The sequence below is a fragment of the Leucopleurus acutus genome (assembly GCF_964270905.1).
Source record: "Leucopleurus acutus genome assembly, chromosome: 16".
NCBI lineage: Eukaryota > Metazoa > Chordata > Mammalia > Artiodactyla > Delphinidae > Leucopleurus > Leucopleurus acutus.
This window is the reverse complement of record NC_139158.1, coordinates 45,214,025-45,229,694: the sequence shown is the minus strand read 5'-3', so window position 1 is coordinate 45,229,694 and position 15,670 is coordinate 45,214,025. Positions and strand designations below refer to the sequence as shown.

Here is a 15,670-nt window from a genome sequence, read left to right as displayed (position 1 = left end):
AATTAGAGCCTCAGGGATCTGTGGGACAATACTAAAATATTAAACATTCATGTAACCAGAGTCCCAGAAAGAGAGGAGAAAGCGTATAGTGCAGAAAAGCAATTTTTAAACAAATAATGGCTGAGAACTTCTCAAATCTGGAGAAAGATAGAAACGTACAGATTCAAGAAGCCCGTTAACACCAAACAGGTAAACTCCAAGATATCCACACCAAGGCACACTGTAAAGTCACCCTATGGGGATGTCGAGCTAAAAATGAAATTTAAAAAGGAGTGAGAGATCATGAAAAATGGATGTAATGATTCAAACAGGAGATGAAAGGGGTTTAAAGAAACTGACAAATGGTTGTCTCCTGCGCCAAAGTCTGGGGCAAGAATTTGTGGTTAGCCTTGGTCCTCATACTGACATGTTCTGATACAGGTGCATCAGAATCACCTGCAGGATTTATTTTATTAAAAAAAACCCCAAAAACTAGATTGCTGGGCCCACCCCCAGATTTTCTGAATTGGCGGGTCAAGGATGCGGCTTGGCAATTTGCATTTTTTTTTTTTTTTTTTTTGCGGTACGCGGGCCTCTCACTGTTGTGGCCTCTCCCGTTCTGGAGCACGGGCTCCAGACGTGCAGGCTCAGTGGCCATGGCACACGGGCCTAGCCACTCCACGGCATGTGGGATCTTCCCGGACCGGGGCACGAACCCGTGTCCCCTGCATCGGCAGGTGGACTCTCAACCACTGCGCCACCAGGGAAGCCCGAGAAACAGTTTTAAGACGGAACTGTATAGTAATACAATCCTACCTCAAGAAACAAGAAAAATCTCAAATAAACAACTAACTTTACACCTAAAGGCACTGGAGAAGAACAAACAAAACCCACAATTAGTAGAAGGAAACAAATCATAAAGATCAGGCCAGAAATAAATGAAACAGAAACAAAGAAAACAACAGCAAAGATCAATAAAACTAAAAGCTGGTTCTTTGAGAAGATAAACAAAATTGATAAACCATTAGCCAGACTCAAGAAAAAGAGGGAGAGGACTCAAATTAATAAAAGTAGAAATAAGAAAGGAGAAGTTACAACGGACACTGAAGAAATACAAAGCATCATAAGAGACTACTACAAGCAACTCTATTCCAATAAAATGGACAACCTGGAAGAAATGGACAAATTCTTAGGAAGGTACAACCTTCCAAGATGGAACCAGGAAGAAACAGAAAATATGAACAGACCAATCACAAATAATGAAATTGAAACTGTGATTAAAAATCTTCCAACAAACAAAAGTCCAGGACCAGATGGCTTCACAGGTGCATTCTATCAAACAATTAGAGAAGAGCTAACACCCATCCTTCTCAAACTCTTCCAAAAAACTGCAGAGGAAGGAACACTCCCAAACGTATTCTACAAGGCAGGCCAACATCACCCTGATACCAAAACCAGACAAAGATACTACAAAAAAACAAAATAACAGACCAATATCAGTGATGAATACAGATGCAAAAATCCTCAACAAAATACTAGCAAACAGAATACAGCAATACATTAAAAGGATCATACACCATGATCAAGTGGTATTTTTCCCAGCAATGCAAGGATTCTTCAATATATGCAAATCAATCAGTGAGATACACCATATTAACTAACTGAAGAATAAGAGACATATGATCATCTCAATAGATGTAGGAAAGCTTTTGACAAAATTTGACACCCATTTACGATAAAAACTCTCCAAAAAGTGGGCACAGAGGGAACCTACCTCAACATAATAAAGGCCATATATGACAAACCCACAGCAAACATCATTCTCAGTGGTGAAAAACTGAAAGCATTTCCTCTAAGATCAGGAACAAGACAGGGATGTTCAACTCTCGCCACTCTTATTCAACACAGTTTTGGAAGTCCTAGCCACGGCAATCAGAGAAGTAAAAGAAATAAAAGGAAAACATATTAGAAAGGAAGAAGTAAGACTGTCACTGTTTGCAGATGACGTGATACTATACATAGAGTATCCTAAAGATATCACCAGAAAACTACTAGAGCTAATCAATAAATGTGGTAAAGTTGCAGGATACAAAATGCACAGAAATCTCTTGTATTCCTATACACTAACAACGAAAGATAAGAAGGAGAAATTAGGGAAAAATCCCATTCACCACTGCAACAAAAAGAATAAAATACCTCGGAATAAACCTATCAAAGGAGGTAAAAGACCTGTACTCAGAAAACTATCAGACACTGATGAAAGAAATCAAAGATGACCCAGACAGATGGAGAGATATACCATGCTCTTGGATTGGAAGAATCAATATTGTGAAAATGACTATACTACCCATAGCAATCTACAGATTCAATGCAATCTCTATCAAATTACCAATGGCATTTTTTATGGAACCACAACAAAAAGGCTTAAAATTTGTACAGAGACACAAAAGACCCCGAATAGCCAAAGCAATTTTGAGGGAAAAAAACAGAGCTGGAGGATCAGACTCCCTGACTTGAGACCATACTACAAAGCTACAGTAATCAAGACAATATGGTACTGACACAGAAACAGAAATACAGATCAATGGAACAGGAGGGAAAGCCCGAAGATAAGCCCACACACATATGGTGAACTAATCTATGACAAAGGAGGCAAGGATATACAATGGAGAAAAGACAGCCTCTTCAATAAGTGGTGCTGGGAAAACTGGACAGCTACATGTAAAAGAATGAAATTGGGCTTCCCTGGTGGCGCAGTGGTTGAGAGTCCGCCTGCCGATGCAGGGGATGCAGGTTCGTGCCCCGGTCCGGGAGGATCCCACATGCTGCGGAGCGGCTGGGCCCTTGAGCCACGGCCGCTGAGCCTGAGCGTCCGGAGCCTGTGCTCCGCAACGGGAGAGGTAACAACAGTGAGAGGCCCGCGTACCGCAAAAAAAAAAAAAGAATGAAATTAGAACACTCTCTAACACCACACACAAAAATAAACTCAAAATGGATTAAAGACCTAAATGTAAGACCAGACACCATAGAACTCTTACAGGAAAACATAGGAAGCAAATTCTTTGACATAAATCGCAGCAAGATGTTTTCTGACGCACCTCCTAGAGGAATGAAAACAAAAATAAACAAATAGGACCTAATGAAACTTCAAAGCTTTTGCACAGCAAAGGAAACCATAAACAAGATGAAAAGGCAACCCTCAGAATAGGAGAAAATATTTGCAAACGAATCAATGGACAAAGGATTCATCTCCAAAATATATAAACAGCTCACAAAGCTCAATATTAAAAAAACAAACAACGCAATCAAAAAATGGGCAGAAGACCTAAATAGACATTTCTCGAAAGAAGACATACAGATGGCCAAGAGGCACATGAAAAGCTGCTCAACATCACTAATCGTTAGACAAATGCAAATCAAAACTACAATGAGGTATCACCTCATACCAGTCAGAATGGCCATCATCAAAAAATCTACAAACAATAAATGCTGGAGAGGGTGTGGAGAAAAGGGAACCCTCTTGCACTGTTGGTGGGAATGTAAATTGATACAACCACTATGGAGAACACTATGGAGGTTCCTTAGAAAACTAAAAAGAGAACTACCATATGACCCAGCAATCCCACTACTGGGCATATACTCTGAGAAGACCACAATACAAAAAGAGACATGAACCACAATGTGTATTGCAGCTCTATTTACAATAGCCAGGACATGGAAGCAACCTAAGTGTCCATTGACAAATGAATGGATAAAGAAGATGTGGCACATATATACAATGGGATATTACTCAGCCATAAAATGAAATGAAACTGAGTTACTTGTAGTGAGGTGGATGGACTTAGAGTCTGTCATACAGAGTAAAGTAAGTCAGAAAGAGAAAAACAAATACCGTATGCTAACACATATATATGGAGTCTACAAAAAAAAAATGGTTATGAAGAAACTAGAGGCAAGACGGGAATAAAGACATAGACCTACTAGAGAATGGACTTGAGGATATGGGGAGGCGGAAGGGTAAGCTGGGATAAAGTGACAAAGTGGCATAGACATATATACACTACCAAAGGTAAAACAGATAGCTAGTGGGAAGCAGCCACATAGCACAGGGAGATCAGCTCAATGCTTTGTGACGACCTAGAGGGGTGGGACAGGGAGGGTAGGAGGGAGACGCAAGAGGCAGGGTATATGAGGATATATGTATGCATATAGCTGATTCACTTTGTTTTTTGTACAGCAGAAACTAACACAACAATGTAAAGCAATTATACTCCAATAAAGATATTAAAAAAAAAAACAAAACACATGCCCCCAATGTTCATTGCAGCACTATTTACAATAGCCAGGTCATGGAAGCAACCTAAATGTCCATCAACAGATGAATGGATAAAGAAGATGTGGTACCTATATACTATGGAATATTACTCAGCCATAAAAAGGAACAAAATTGGGTCATTTTGTAGACATGTGGATGCACCTAGAGACTGTCATACAGAGTGAAGTAAGTCAGAAAGAGAAAAACAAATACAATATACTAACGCATATATGTGGAATCTAGAAAAATGGTACAGATGAACTGGTTTGCAAGGGAGAAATAGAGACACAGATGTAGAGAACAAACGTATGGACACCAAGGGGGGAAAGTAGGGGGGAGGGTGGTGGTGGTGGGATGAACTGGGAGATTGGGATTGACAATATATATACTAATATGTATAAAATAGATGACTAGTAAGAACCTGCTGTATAAAAAAAAGAAAAAAGAAAAAAAGAAGTTCTTGGGCTTCCCATGGCTCAGTGGTTAAGAATCTGCCTGCCAATGCAAGGGACACGGGTTCGAGCCCTGGTCCAGGTAGATCCCACATGCCATGGAGCAACTAAGCCCATGCGTCACAACTACTGAACCCATGCTCTAGAACCCACAAGCCACAACTACTGGGCCTGCATGCCACAACTACTGAAGCCCATGCACTCTAAGGCCCGTGGTCCACAACAAGAGAAGCCACCGCAATGAGAAGCCCACGCACCACGACAAAGAGTAGAGAAAGCCCACGCCGGCATCAACAAAGACCCAATACAGCCATAAATAAATAAATAAATAAATAAATAAATTTTTTTAAAGTTCTTGCAAATATTCCATAATACTGAAATTATTTCAAAAGAAAAAAAGACATGATACCAGATCCTGTATGTATAACTATAACTATTCATAAAAAGAATGTAAACAAAGTAATAAAATTAATAAAAGAAGCTACTGTGTTAAGGTTTTGCGCTTGAAGAGCACATTTTGAACTTCACAAATTCCTTTAAAGTCTTATTTCCGTAACAGCAGCAACTTTTAAGTCAATATATAGATGTTTAATTCAACAAGACAACGGGCATTTTATAAAGAAGTTCTCCAGGGCTTCCCTGGTGGTGCAGTGGTTAAGAATCCGCCTGCTGGGGCTTCCCTGGTGGCGCAGTTGTTGAGAGTCCACCTGCCGATGCAGGGGACATGGGTTCGTGCCCCGGTCCAGGAAGATCCCGCATGCCGTGGAGCGCCTAGGCCCGTGAGCCATGGTCGCTGAGCTTGTGCGTCCGGAGCCCGTGCTCCGCAACGCGAGAGGCCACAACAGTGAGAGGCCCGCGTACCGAAAAAAAAAAAAAAAAAAAAAAGAAGAAGAAGCCGCCTGCCAATGCAGGCGTCAACAGTTTGAGCCCTGTTCCAGAGAGCCCTGGTCCATCCCACATGCCACAGAGCAACTAAGACCATGCACCACAACTACTGAGCCTGCGCTCTAGAGCCCGCCAGCCACAACCACTGAAGCCCGTGCACCTAGAGCCCGTGCTCCGTAACAAGAGAAGCCACCGCAATAAGAAGCCCGCGCATTGCAACGAAGAGTAGCCCCCGCTCGCCGCAACTAGAGAGAAGCCCACGCTCAGCAACAAAGACCCAATGCAGCCAAAAATAAAAAATAAATTAATTAATTAAGAAAAAGAAGAAGTTCTCCAGCAAAAGAGAAAACAGCCTAATGAAGCAAACAGTCTTCATCCTTCTTACACCTAAAGTGTAATTAATTCTAAGATGCACGTGTTCCCCCATGACCTAACCAACCTGTTTTCTAGAAACAACACATACAAAGAACTCAGAACCAAAAGCCAATACCTTGATTGAGGTGTGTGGCCTCCATGATCTGAACACCGTTCACAGAGCACTGGGACCCACTCAGGGGAATCAGTGTCACCGTCCCCCCGACATTTTCAAAGATGCAATGCTCACTCTCCAAGTCGAGGCCATGAAGAACTAAGATGGGAAAACAGAGGAAGAAAAGATTTCCTTTGGTATCTAGTGCAATGATTCCCAACCTTCATTTATTTTCTCATATTCTTTCTTTTCCATACAAAACTGTGAGGTGAACATTTATGTTCAGTGAGAAAACTGAACTTCAGCAGTTCCTGGCATCAACTGACAGACCCATCCCCTGAGTGCTACTCGGTGGGTCTGGACATCCCCTGTATAAGGGAGTAAGTTCTGGCACGTTCATTTATTTCATCTTCGGGGAGAAAACAGTTGAGTAACTTGTCTTAACTGAATACCACTGAGTCACTCCTGCTTCAGTCTAAATAACCTTCCTCCTCCAGTTACCCAAAGGTCACAGTAAAATGGAAGAGACAAAAAGGGCCCCATGGTTCAAGGATTTCCTGTGACCTCCACACTTACCGACACTGCGTTCCAGGAGCACGTACCAAAGGTAAAAGGTGAACACGGCAGGGCATGGATCTTGGGAGGCCCGAGGAAGTCTGCAAGTCCTGAGATGACCCAGCCACAGCCTGTGCCGATTCTGAGAGAACCTGACCTCCACAGATCTCAGAGCACGTGGCTGCTCAGGGCTACCGACTCCCATCCGACCACCCTGAGCTGCTCGTGCGTGATGAGTGGCCAGGCATGGACATGAATGCCTGTCACACAAACCTACGTGATTTCAGGCCCAGTTCTTGGCCAGCTTCTCGGAAGCACAAGCCAAACGGCTCCCACTACTCTCCTCAGAACTGCACTACTGGACTTTTCTGTTCACAGGAAACATGTGTTCTTAGCCCTTACCGCATTTATAACAAACCCAAAGGTCCCATGTATTGATAGTTTAATGGTGAGAGGAAGAGGCCTGACACCTAGTTTCACCCAAAATCAGCTGAATCCAAGGACTTCCAGGAACTGGTTTCCGGCTCTCCCAGATTCACTATAAATAGTAAATACACATAGGAAATGGGAGCTTTGGCTTGATTAATAGCTTACACTTGGCATGAAAGCAAGCTCATCGCCAGCAATTCTAAAGCCAGCTGAGAAGATATAATTCTTCCCCTGCCAATCCCCACCTTGCCACACACACACACACGCACACATGCACACGCACTCTACCGCCACCACATGCATTCCCTAAGTTATGCTACAATATAAAGCCTGGCAAGACCTCACCTGGGTACCTCACAAAGACTTTGGGGAAAGCCAGAAGTCTGTGTGTGTGGATGCTGTGTACGTGTGTGTCCTACTTTCTGTCCTCATCCTTGCACAGGTAAGTGTCGACTGGGTAGGATTTCCCATCAAAGGGTCTTATATCTTTTATCTGTACCTGTTAGCATATTTCCACTGTGACAAGAGTAAAGTGATTTAACTAACAGCACACTTGAAAGGCGTGACTGAGGATAGAAGGCATGCAGGGTGGAGGAAAGGATTCACAGTCCCATTTTATTCACTAACTAACTGTTCTGTGTTAGTCATTTGACCTGAGTTCAAAATTACAGAAATACACATACTGATCAATATTGTATTTGAAACGTTTTCTTTTTATAATTACTTCAATGTCAGTCATTCCAAAGAAATTTATTAAATGGTTTTTAAAAAGTCATTGGAGGACTTCCCTGGTGGTGCAGTTGTTAAGACTCCGCCTGCCAATGCAGGGGACACGGGTAAGAGCCCTGGGCCTGGAAGACCCCACATGTCGCAGAGCAACTAAGCCCATGCACCACAATTACTGAGGCTGCGCTCTAGAGCCCGCAAGCCACAACTACTGAGCCCGCGCATCACAACAAAAAGGAGCCCCCACTTGCCGCAACTAGAGGAAGCCCGCACACAGCAACGAAGGCCCAACACAGCCAAAAAAAAAAAAAAAAAATCATTGCGAAGAGGAAATGGACAATGATCCTCACCAATATCTTGTTCTGTTGAAGCATCTTCTCTACCAACATATGTCTGACCTTCCTAGGGAGAAAAGTCAAGGAAAATTTATTAATAAGAACATGAGGAATGATCTGTTTCTTCCTCTTCCATTGAAGCCCAAGCAAACTGGTGACGGGTGGGTGAGCTCTGTCCCGGGCAGGCCACAGCCTCAGTGCGACTGGAGTTCACTGAGGCTCTGTAACAACAGCCCGTGGTGTCCGAAAAAGGCCAGGACTCCTGAGGCTCAGGGCTCGACAAGGGTTGGGCTCCTGTTTTGCCATCAATAACCTGCCTGTGACAGCAATCTCACTGATGTTCCCAATCCCTTCTGACAAGTCTCTCCTCTAGTGGCCAGGGGTTTCTTTGTACCTAAAGATATGGCTTAGGATATATCTAAAGGAATTCAAAACAAGCATTCAAACAGATACTTGTGTGCTGATGTGTATAGCAGCATTATTCATAATACCCAAAAAGTGGAAGCAACCCAAATATTCATCCACGGACAAATAAAGTGTGGTACATACACTGGAATATTATCCAACCATAAAAAGGAATGAAGTACTGATACATGTTACAGCATGGCTAAACATTATGCTAAGTGAAATAAACCAGATACAAAAGGAAAAATAAATAAATAAATAAATAAATAAATAAATAAATAAATATATATATATATATATATATATATGGTTTAGGGGAGCCCTCAAAGCACAAGCGTAACACCATTCTCATTTGAAGTCATGGATCAGACAGAAGATACTAAGGTCAAGGTTACAGAGGCCACCACTGATACTGATGTGGAAATTCTGCTCTCTTCACAGGGATACCCTGCTCGGGACCAGGCCCAACGATGTAGGCAAGAGACACAACTTTATAATTAACACAAGGGACCAGGAAACTGTATATACAACAAATCCCAGTTCGGGTGCTGGTAACTTTTCTTCCTCAGTCTGTCTGCCTTTTTGTTCCCTACCTCCCTCTTGCTGAGTCTACAAATTAGAGGGCAAAGTGAACGGATCTTCATTTAGCTTTAGGACTACATAAAACAGAAATTTCTAACACCACCGAATCCCAATGAACTTCTGAGAATCCCCAAAGGACTCAAGGATTTGTTGTATATTCTTCAGGGTCGTAGCTGCGTTCGTGGACACGGAGTATCGCACTAAACCTTGCGAGTGTCCACAGGGAAAGCTGCAACCAAGATGAGAATGTTCCAGGAAAGCAGTTTCTACCTTCAAATGATATAAGATGATGCCAGTGCTCAGAAGGTCGTCATCAATGCCAATTAAATGGGGCAGCTCGGAATCCAGAACGACCCCAATTCCTTCTTTCCTCAGGGCCAGGGTTTGTTCCTGAAATTACGAGGGAAAGAAAAGGAAAAGGTTACTTTGAGGAAAGAAAACTTCGTATTAGGTTCTCTTTAGAGTGTGAAAATGAACAATGTTTTATTTCTCACCAAGAAAACTGCAAGAAAAATGGATTGTAAGCTTCGTGTTGAAATCGTGGCATATGGTGGGCAAAGTGAGCTTGGAACTTACAAAAAGCTCATAAAATGAAATAAATTTATTGCCTGATACAGATTCATATATATACATACGTATATGTGTATATATGAATACACACATGCACACACACACATATATGAAGCTAAGCTCAAACCCTGCCTTCTTTAGGAAAGGTTCTAGGACCACTAAACCAGAAAGCAATCTTTCTCCCTCTTCAGAACCTTTATTTCACTTAATACCTAGAAGTCTCCTGACTTGTTGGTTCTTCTTTCCAGTTACTAGGGTCAAACTGCACATGGACCTGAAAGCAACCCTTTCCTGTGCATTCACTACTGTGCACCAGAGATAACTGACCCGCTGTGCCCTGCATCACCTTCTATCCACTGATCATTCCCACCTACACACAAATCTGCTACAGAGCTCCCATCAACCACCACCACCACCATCTCCCTTGGCCCTGCATCTCCCTCCAGCTGCCACCAATTTCTCTGTGCCCCTTTAGAGAAAACCACCTCCAAAGAGTTCCCTACTTGTGGTCCTCTAGTTTCCCCCCTCCGGCTCTCTCTTGAACCCACTTCCATGGAGTCTTTCATCCCAGGGACTCTAGTGTCTACAGTCACTCCCTTGATGATCTCATCCTGACTCCTGACTTGACCTGCAATCTACACAGTTGTCCCTGGGTATCCATGGGGGATTGGTTCCAGGACCCCTGAGGATACCAAAATCCAAGGATGCTCAAGTCCCTTATATAAAAGGACATAATTTGCATATATCCTACGCACATCCTCCCCTATATTTTCAATCATCTCTAGATTACTTATAATACCTAATCCAACATAAATGCTATGTAAATAGTTGCAAACATAGTGAAAATGCTATGTACATATTTGCTGGAGCATGGCAAATTCAAGTTTTGCTTTTGAGAACTACCTGAAATTTTTTTTCTCTGAATATTTGTGACCGGTGGTCGGTTGGATCTGTGGATGTGGAACCCGCAGATACGGAGGGCTTGACTGTATGCCGACAACTCTCAAATCTCCAGGCAGACCTCTCCCTTTAAACTCCATCCTCGTGTATAGAAACCTGCCTACCTCGGTATACCTGTGGGGCTACCAAGCAGGCGGCTCACACTTAACACCCTGAAAGACCGGCCCTGATGCCCCCTTGCCTCCCAAACCTGCACACTAGCCCTTCTCGGTAAACACCAATCTTCCTTACAGTTGCCTGGACCAAAAATCAGGCTGTCCTTTGCTCCTTTCTCTAAACCCTAAGGCACTCGGTGTTGACTCCACCTTCAAAACAGGCCCCCAATCTGACGACAAACCACTGCACCCCATTGCTGCCTGGCCCCAAGTACCATCACCCTCACTGGGATGGCCTCAGTAATCCTGGCCACACCCACTCGTGCCTCAGCCAGAGCCCACGCTCTCCCCGGCAGCCACGCGGACGGCAGGGCAGGCCGCTCCTTTTCTCGGGTCAATTACACGGCCTCCTCTTCTCTGAGTAAAACCCAAAGTCTCTGCAAGGGTCTACAAAGCTCCAAGTGACCTCACCCCTTGCTGACCTCCTGCCGCTTGCCCCCCGCCCACTCCTCTCCCGGAACCCCAGCTCCTTGCTGTTCCTCAAACTTGCCAGCCGGCCCTCCCCTCAGGGCTTTGGTCATTGCTGTTTCCTCTGTTCCTGTCTACTCCTTCTCTTCCCCTAGAGCGGGGCTTCCCAACCTCGGCACCGCTAACATTTTGGAGCAGATGATTCTCCACTGTGGGGGGGCTGCCCTGGGCACTGGAGGATATTTAGAGCATCCCTGGCCTCTACCCACCAGACGCCAGTAACACACATCCCTCCTCCGAGGTTGTGACAACCAAAGATGCCTCCAGACACCAACAAGTGTCCCCTGGGGAACAAAGTGTGCCCCAGTGGAGAAGAACTGCCTTCAATTCATACGTAACTCGGCCCTCATTTCCTCTGCGCAGAAGCCACCCTCCCCATCACCCCACACAAGAGAGCAGCCACCAACCTCTCTTGCCCTGATTTGTTTCTCTCTTAGCAATTATCACTCTATGACATGTTATATACAAGTTTAGCACTTGTCTCCTGACTAGAATGTAACCCCGTGCCTTATTTCGTGCCTGGCACAGAGGAGCTCCTCAATTAATATCTGTCAAGTCAATGAATGAGTGGGTAGATACTCCGAGTTCAGAGAGATGCAGGAAGGAAGGTCAAGAGCAATCTCGCAAGGAAGAGACTGAGAGGCCCTTCACCATCAGGCCCATCTGCCCTAAGGCAAAAAAAAACCCTCAAAAACCAGGCTTTGAGGCAATTCCCAGGTGGAAAACAGACAAACCCCAGAAGAGTGAAGGTGAAAACTCCAGCCTTGAGGTTGGGCTGTGCTGAGTGGAGACTGGGGCCCATCCAACAGCAGGACACTGTGCTCTGTGACCACAGGCCGATGGAAGCAGCAGAGGAGACAGCCCCGTGCTGCCAACGGGGGCTCCGGGTCAGGGATGCTCTGAGCGAGCCTCTTCCTCACCCACTCCTGCGACGGGACACACTGAGCACAGCACAGCTCTGGACTCCAAAGCCCAGAGCTGCCCGAAACAAAAGTGGAACTCTTCATATTCCTGGATCAAATAAATGGATTCTGTATCATTTAAATGTTAAAACAGTCTACATTCTCTAGCTGAAGAATTCAGAACCTCACAGCCTTGCAGACAAGGGGACCCTGGGAGGTTCTGGGAAAGGGCTGGGGGAGAGAGAGAAGTCCCCAGCCTTCACCTCTGCAGACACTGGGGCCTCCACCGCACACACGCGGAGTTGGAGTCGGGCCAGAGGGCAATGGAGCGGAGTAAGGAAAAAAGATGGTTTAAAAAATAAATAAATAAAAATCACCACTTGAGGGAAAGCAATTTAATTTAACAACCATTAAATAGATATGCAGAGAAAATGACCAGTGCATAACTTAACTTCAAGAAAAGGAAATGAAGCATAGCACTGTTCTTCAATTACTTCTCTTATCAGACGGGCTTCCTCTCCGGGGCCCAGAACCTCAGGCTTGGAGGCCGGAGACTTCGTTCATCCTGATATGCCGCACCGAGGCCCTTGCAAATCCTGGCTAAAATGAGCCCGCTAACTAAACCAACCCCGACTCCTGCCTCTCCGATATCGGTAGAATTCGTGCTTTTCCTCTTGCCCACAGAGCTCAAACAGAAGTGGAAAGTCTGTGATTTTTCTTTTTAAAGATATATATTACACTGGAGAATTTACTCATACAGCCCCATCTCATGAAACACGGCCAGCTAGCTCTGAACTGTGACAGCGCTGCACACACGGTAGGTGGCTCCTGGCCATGGACTGCTCCAGGCTTCCAGATCCATGTGAAAAGGAGAGGGACTGTTTCTCCTAAGTCCAGAGACATATGTATTTTCTTTCTGCATAAAAGTGGACAATAAACCAAAAGGGGGCGGGGGGAGGCAGTATTTTAAACTCTAATAGCTCCCGCTCAAACTAGAGAAACTGTTTTGGACTACATCCCAGTTTAGTTTGATATTCTTTTTTTTTTTTTAACCCACTGAAAAGCACTTTTTCTTCCTTCCTTAAAATAAATCTCATAGACTTAGAAAATCATTTGAAATTCATAACTTCAGAGCCATTAGGTCAAAAGCATTACTTGTCCCCACCCATCCCCAACACACACACACAAACTCACACACACACACACACACACACACACACACACACACACACACACACACTTCCGTACATAGAATGGGTAAAATCTGAATTAAGAAAAAGTCTCTCAGGATTGGGAATGGGGGCATATGAATTTATGATTAATGCCGCCCTAAAGCTCTATGACATTCAAGCTGCATTCACTATATGATATTATAAAAGTGTCACCTCATAAAACTAAAAACGGGAGTTTAAATCATTGTTGGAGTGAAAAAGTAATTTCAGACAAAAATATCTATCACTTATAAAATATTTATTGAGTGGCACCTACTGTCATACATAAATGATGAAATACCTCTTTGATAAGATGGAATACTTAACAGAACAGAGCTGGGGATCCCTTTCCCAACTCCAGGCACACAGGGTCCCAAAAAAAGAAAGTGGTCAAATATGTACAGCTGCACATATTTTGTATTCAAACAAAGCTTCTGGCAACCAATATTTGTATAAAAAGGAAACTACCGCCTGACAAAAAGTATAAAAACATTATGTTCATCACATTTCCAAAAATACGTTCAATAAGTTTTTTTCAACCCCTAAATCTAAAACCTGTGTCAAGGGCTGAGATGGTGGCAGCAAATCCTCTGGTACTTGCCGGCGGTTCACGTGAGTGGCGGGCAGGACTGCCCAGATCAAAGGGAGAAGCCACAAGGGCCTGGCTCATTGGGCGTGTCCCATATAACCCCCATACCCCTTCATTAGACTCAGCAGGAATCCTCCCTCTTTTCATCACAATATCACATCCTTAAAATCCAGCACTGGGGACTTCCCTGGTAGTGCAGTGGTTAAGAATCCGCCTGCCAGTGCAGGGGACACGGGTTCGAGCCCTGGTCTGGGAAGATCCCACATGCCACAGAGCAACTAAGCCCGTGCACCACAACTACTGAGCCTGTGCTCTAGAGCCTGGAAGCCACAACTACTGAGCCCGCACGCCACAACTACTGAAGCCCACGTGACTAGAGCCCATGCTCTGCAACATGAGAAGCCACCGCAATGAGAAGCCTGGGCACCGCAACAAAGAGTAGCCCCCGCTCGCGGCAACTACAGAGAAGCCTGCATGCAGCAGTGAAGACCCAACGCAGCCCAGAATAATTAATTAATTTAAAAAACAAACGAACAAATATCCAGCACTGTGTCTGTCAAAATGCAACAACCTTCCTGAATAAAGAGGTGAAAATCAAGACAAAAACTTGTCAATAAGAAGCCTATGTTCCCCTTTCAAGAAGCCTTCCTGAGAGCCAGATCTTGCTTGGGAAATACTGGGAAAATTTTGGCGATGTGTCTGGCCTACCTGAACTAAGGGTTCTCAAAGGGCAGAAACTGTGCTTCCTCACTCGGAGTACGTGGGGGGAATATGGTTCCACCAGGCACAGAGCAGTCACTCAAGAAGTGCTGATCATTCGGCACTGTAAGTTGTAAGTGATTCTAAGTTGTCAGAATTTTTCTGGTGGAAACTCAGTCTTTGAAGAATCATGTGCTTCCCTAACTAGGAGCGTTGTATGGAGTTGCCTCACAGCAGAAAGAGCACTTAACTTCTGCAAACCCGAGGCCGACAGCACTGATCAGAAGAGGAGGGGTCACCACAGCCAGGGCTTAGAGCACCTGCCCAGTGCGGGTATGAGGAGGAGGGAGGGGGTCGGGCAGACAGGAGGACTTTCATAAAAAATGAAATTAACCTTCCTCTAGCATAAATGCTTTTTAATTTAAAAAAAAATTGTATGTGACTTCATTTGAATTTAACAGAAGGAGAAAAGCAACTGAAGTATTTGTTGAATTTCAACCAAATGTTTCTTCACTACAACAGACACTTCCTAAAATATGCTTCTAAGTTAAGACGTTACAAAACACATTTAGAGGTTGACAGCACTGTCTGCATTTTTTCCTATGTGTTTTGGTTTTAAGTACCATTCCCCAAGCTTACAGATGTCTGAGAATATCCACGTTCTGCCCTTGCACCTGAACGACACCGAAGCTGTGTCACTCTGGGTCGTACTCATACCTCCTCTCTCACTCAGAATGTGGAGGAGGTAGTTGGCTCCACTCTCTTCAGAAATTAAATGCTGCACTAAGGAAATATGAAGCCAGTCTGACTTTTGGTCTATGGCAGATAATTTGGTTTTCTGCCTGGATGTCTGAAGATTTTTTTCCTTTACCTTTGAAATTCAATAGCTTAATTAGGATAGGTATTGGTGTTAAACATTCTGTTCTCTGAATATTCCCGTAACAGGATACATTCTTCTAATCTGCAGACTCAGTTCTTTTGTTT

The 15,670-nt window shown here is 44.1% G+C and overlaps 1 protein-coding gene across 1 annotated transcript in view; it reads right to left on the bottom strand.

Annotated features, from left to right (window-relative positions):
• LOC309973637 (kinesin-like protein KIF16B) overlaps positions 1 to 15,670 on the bottom strand; it is a 288,133-nt gene that overhangs the window by 139,522 nt on the left and 132,941 nt on the right. Inside the window, exons 13-15 of the mRNA XM_082857986.1 lie at positions 9,403 to 9,522; positions 8,161 to 8,212; positions 6,122 to 6,259 (exon numbers count right to left, since the gene is read on the bottom strand). Coding sequence (XP_082714112.1) covers positions 6,122 to 6,259; positions 8,161 to 8,212; positions 9,403 to 9,522 — 310 coding nt within the window. The remainder of the gene's footprint in view (positions 1 to 6,121; positions 6,260 to 8,160; positions 8,213 to 9,402; positions 9,523 to 15,670) is intronic.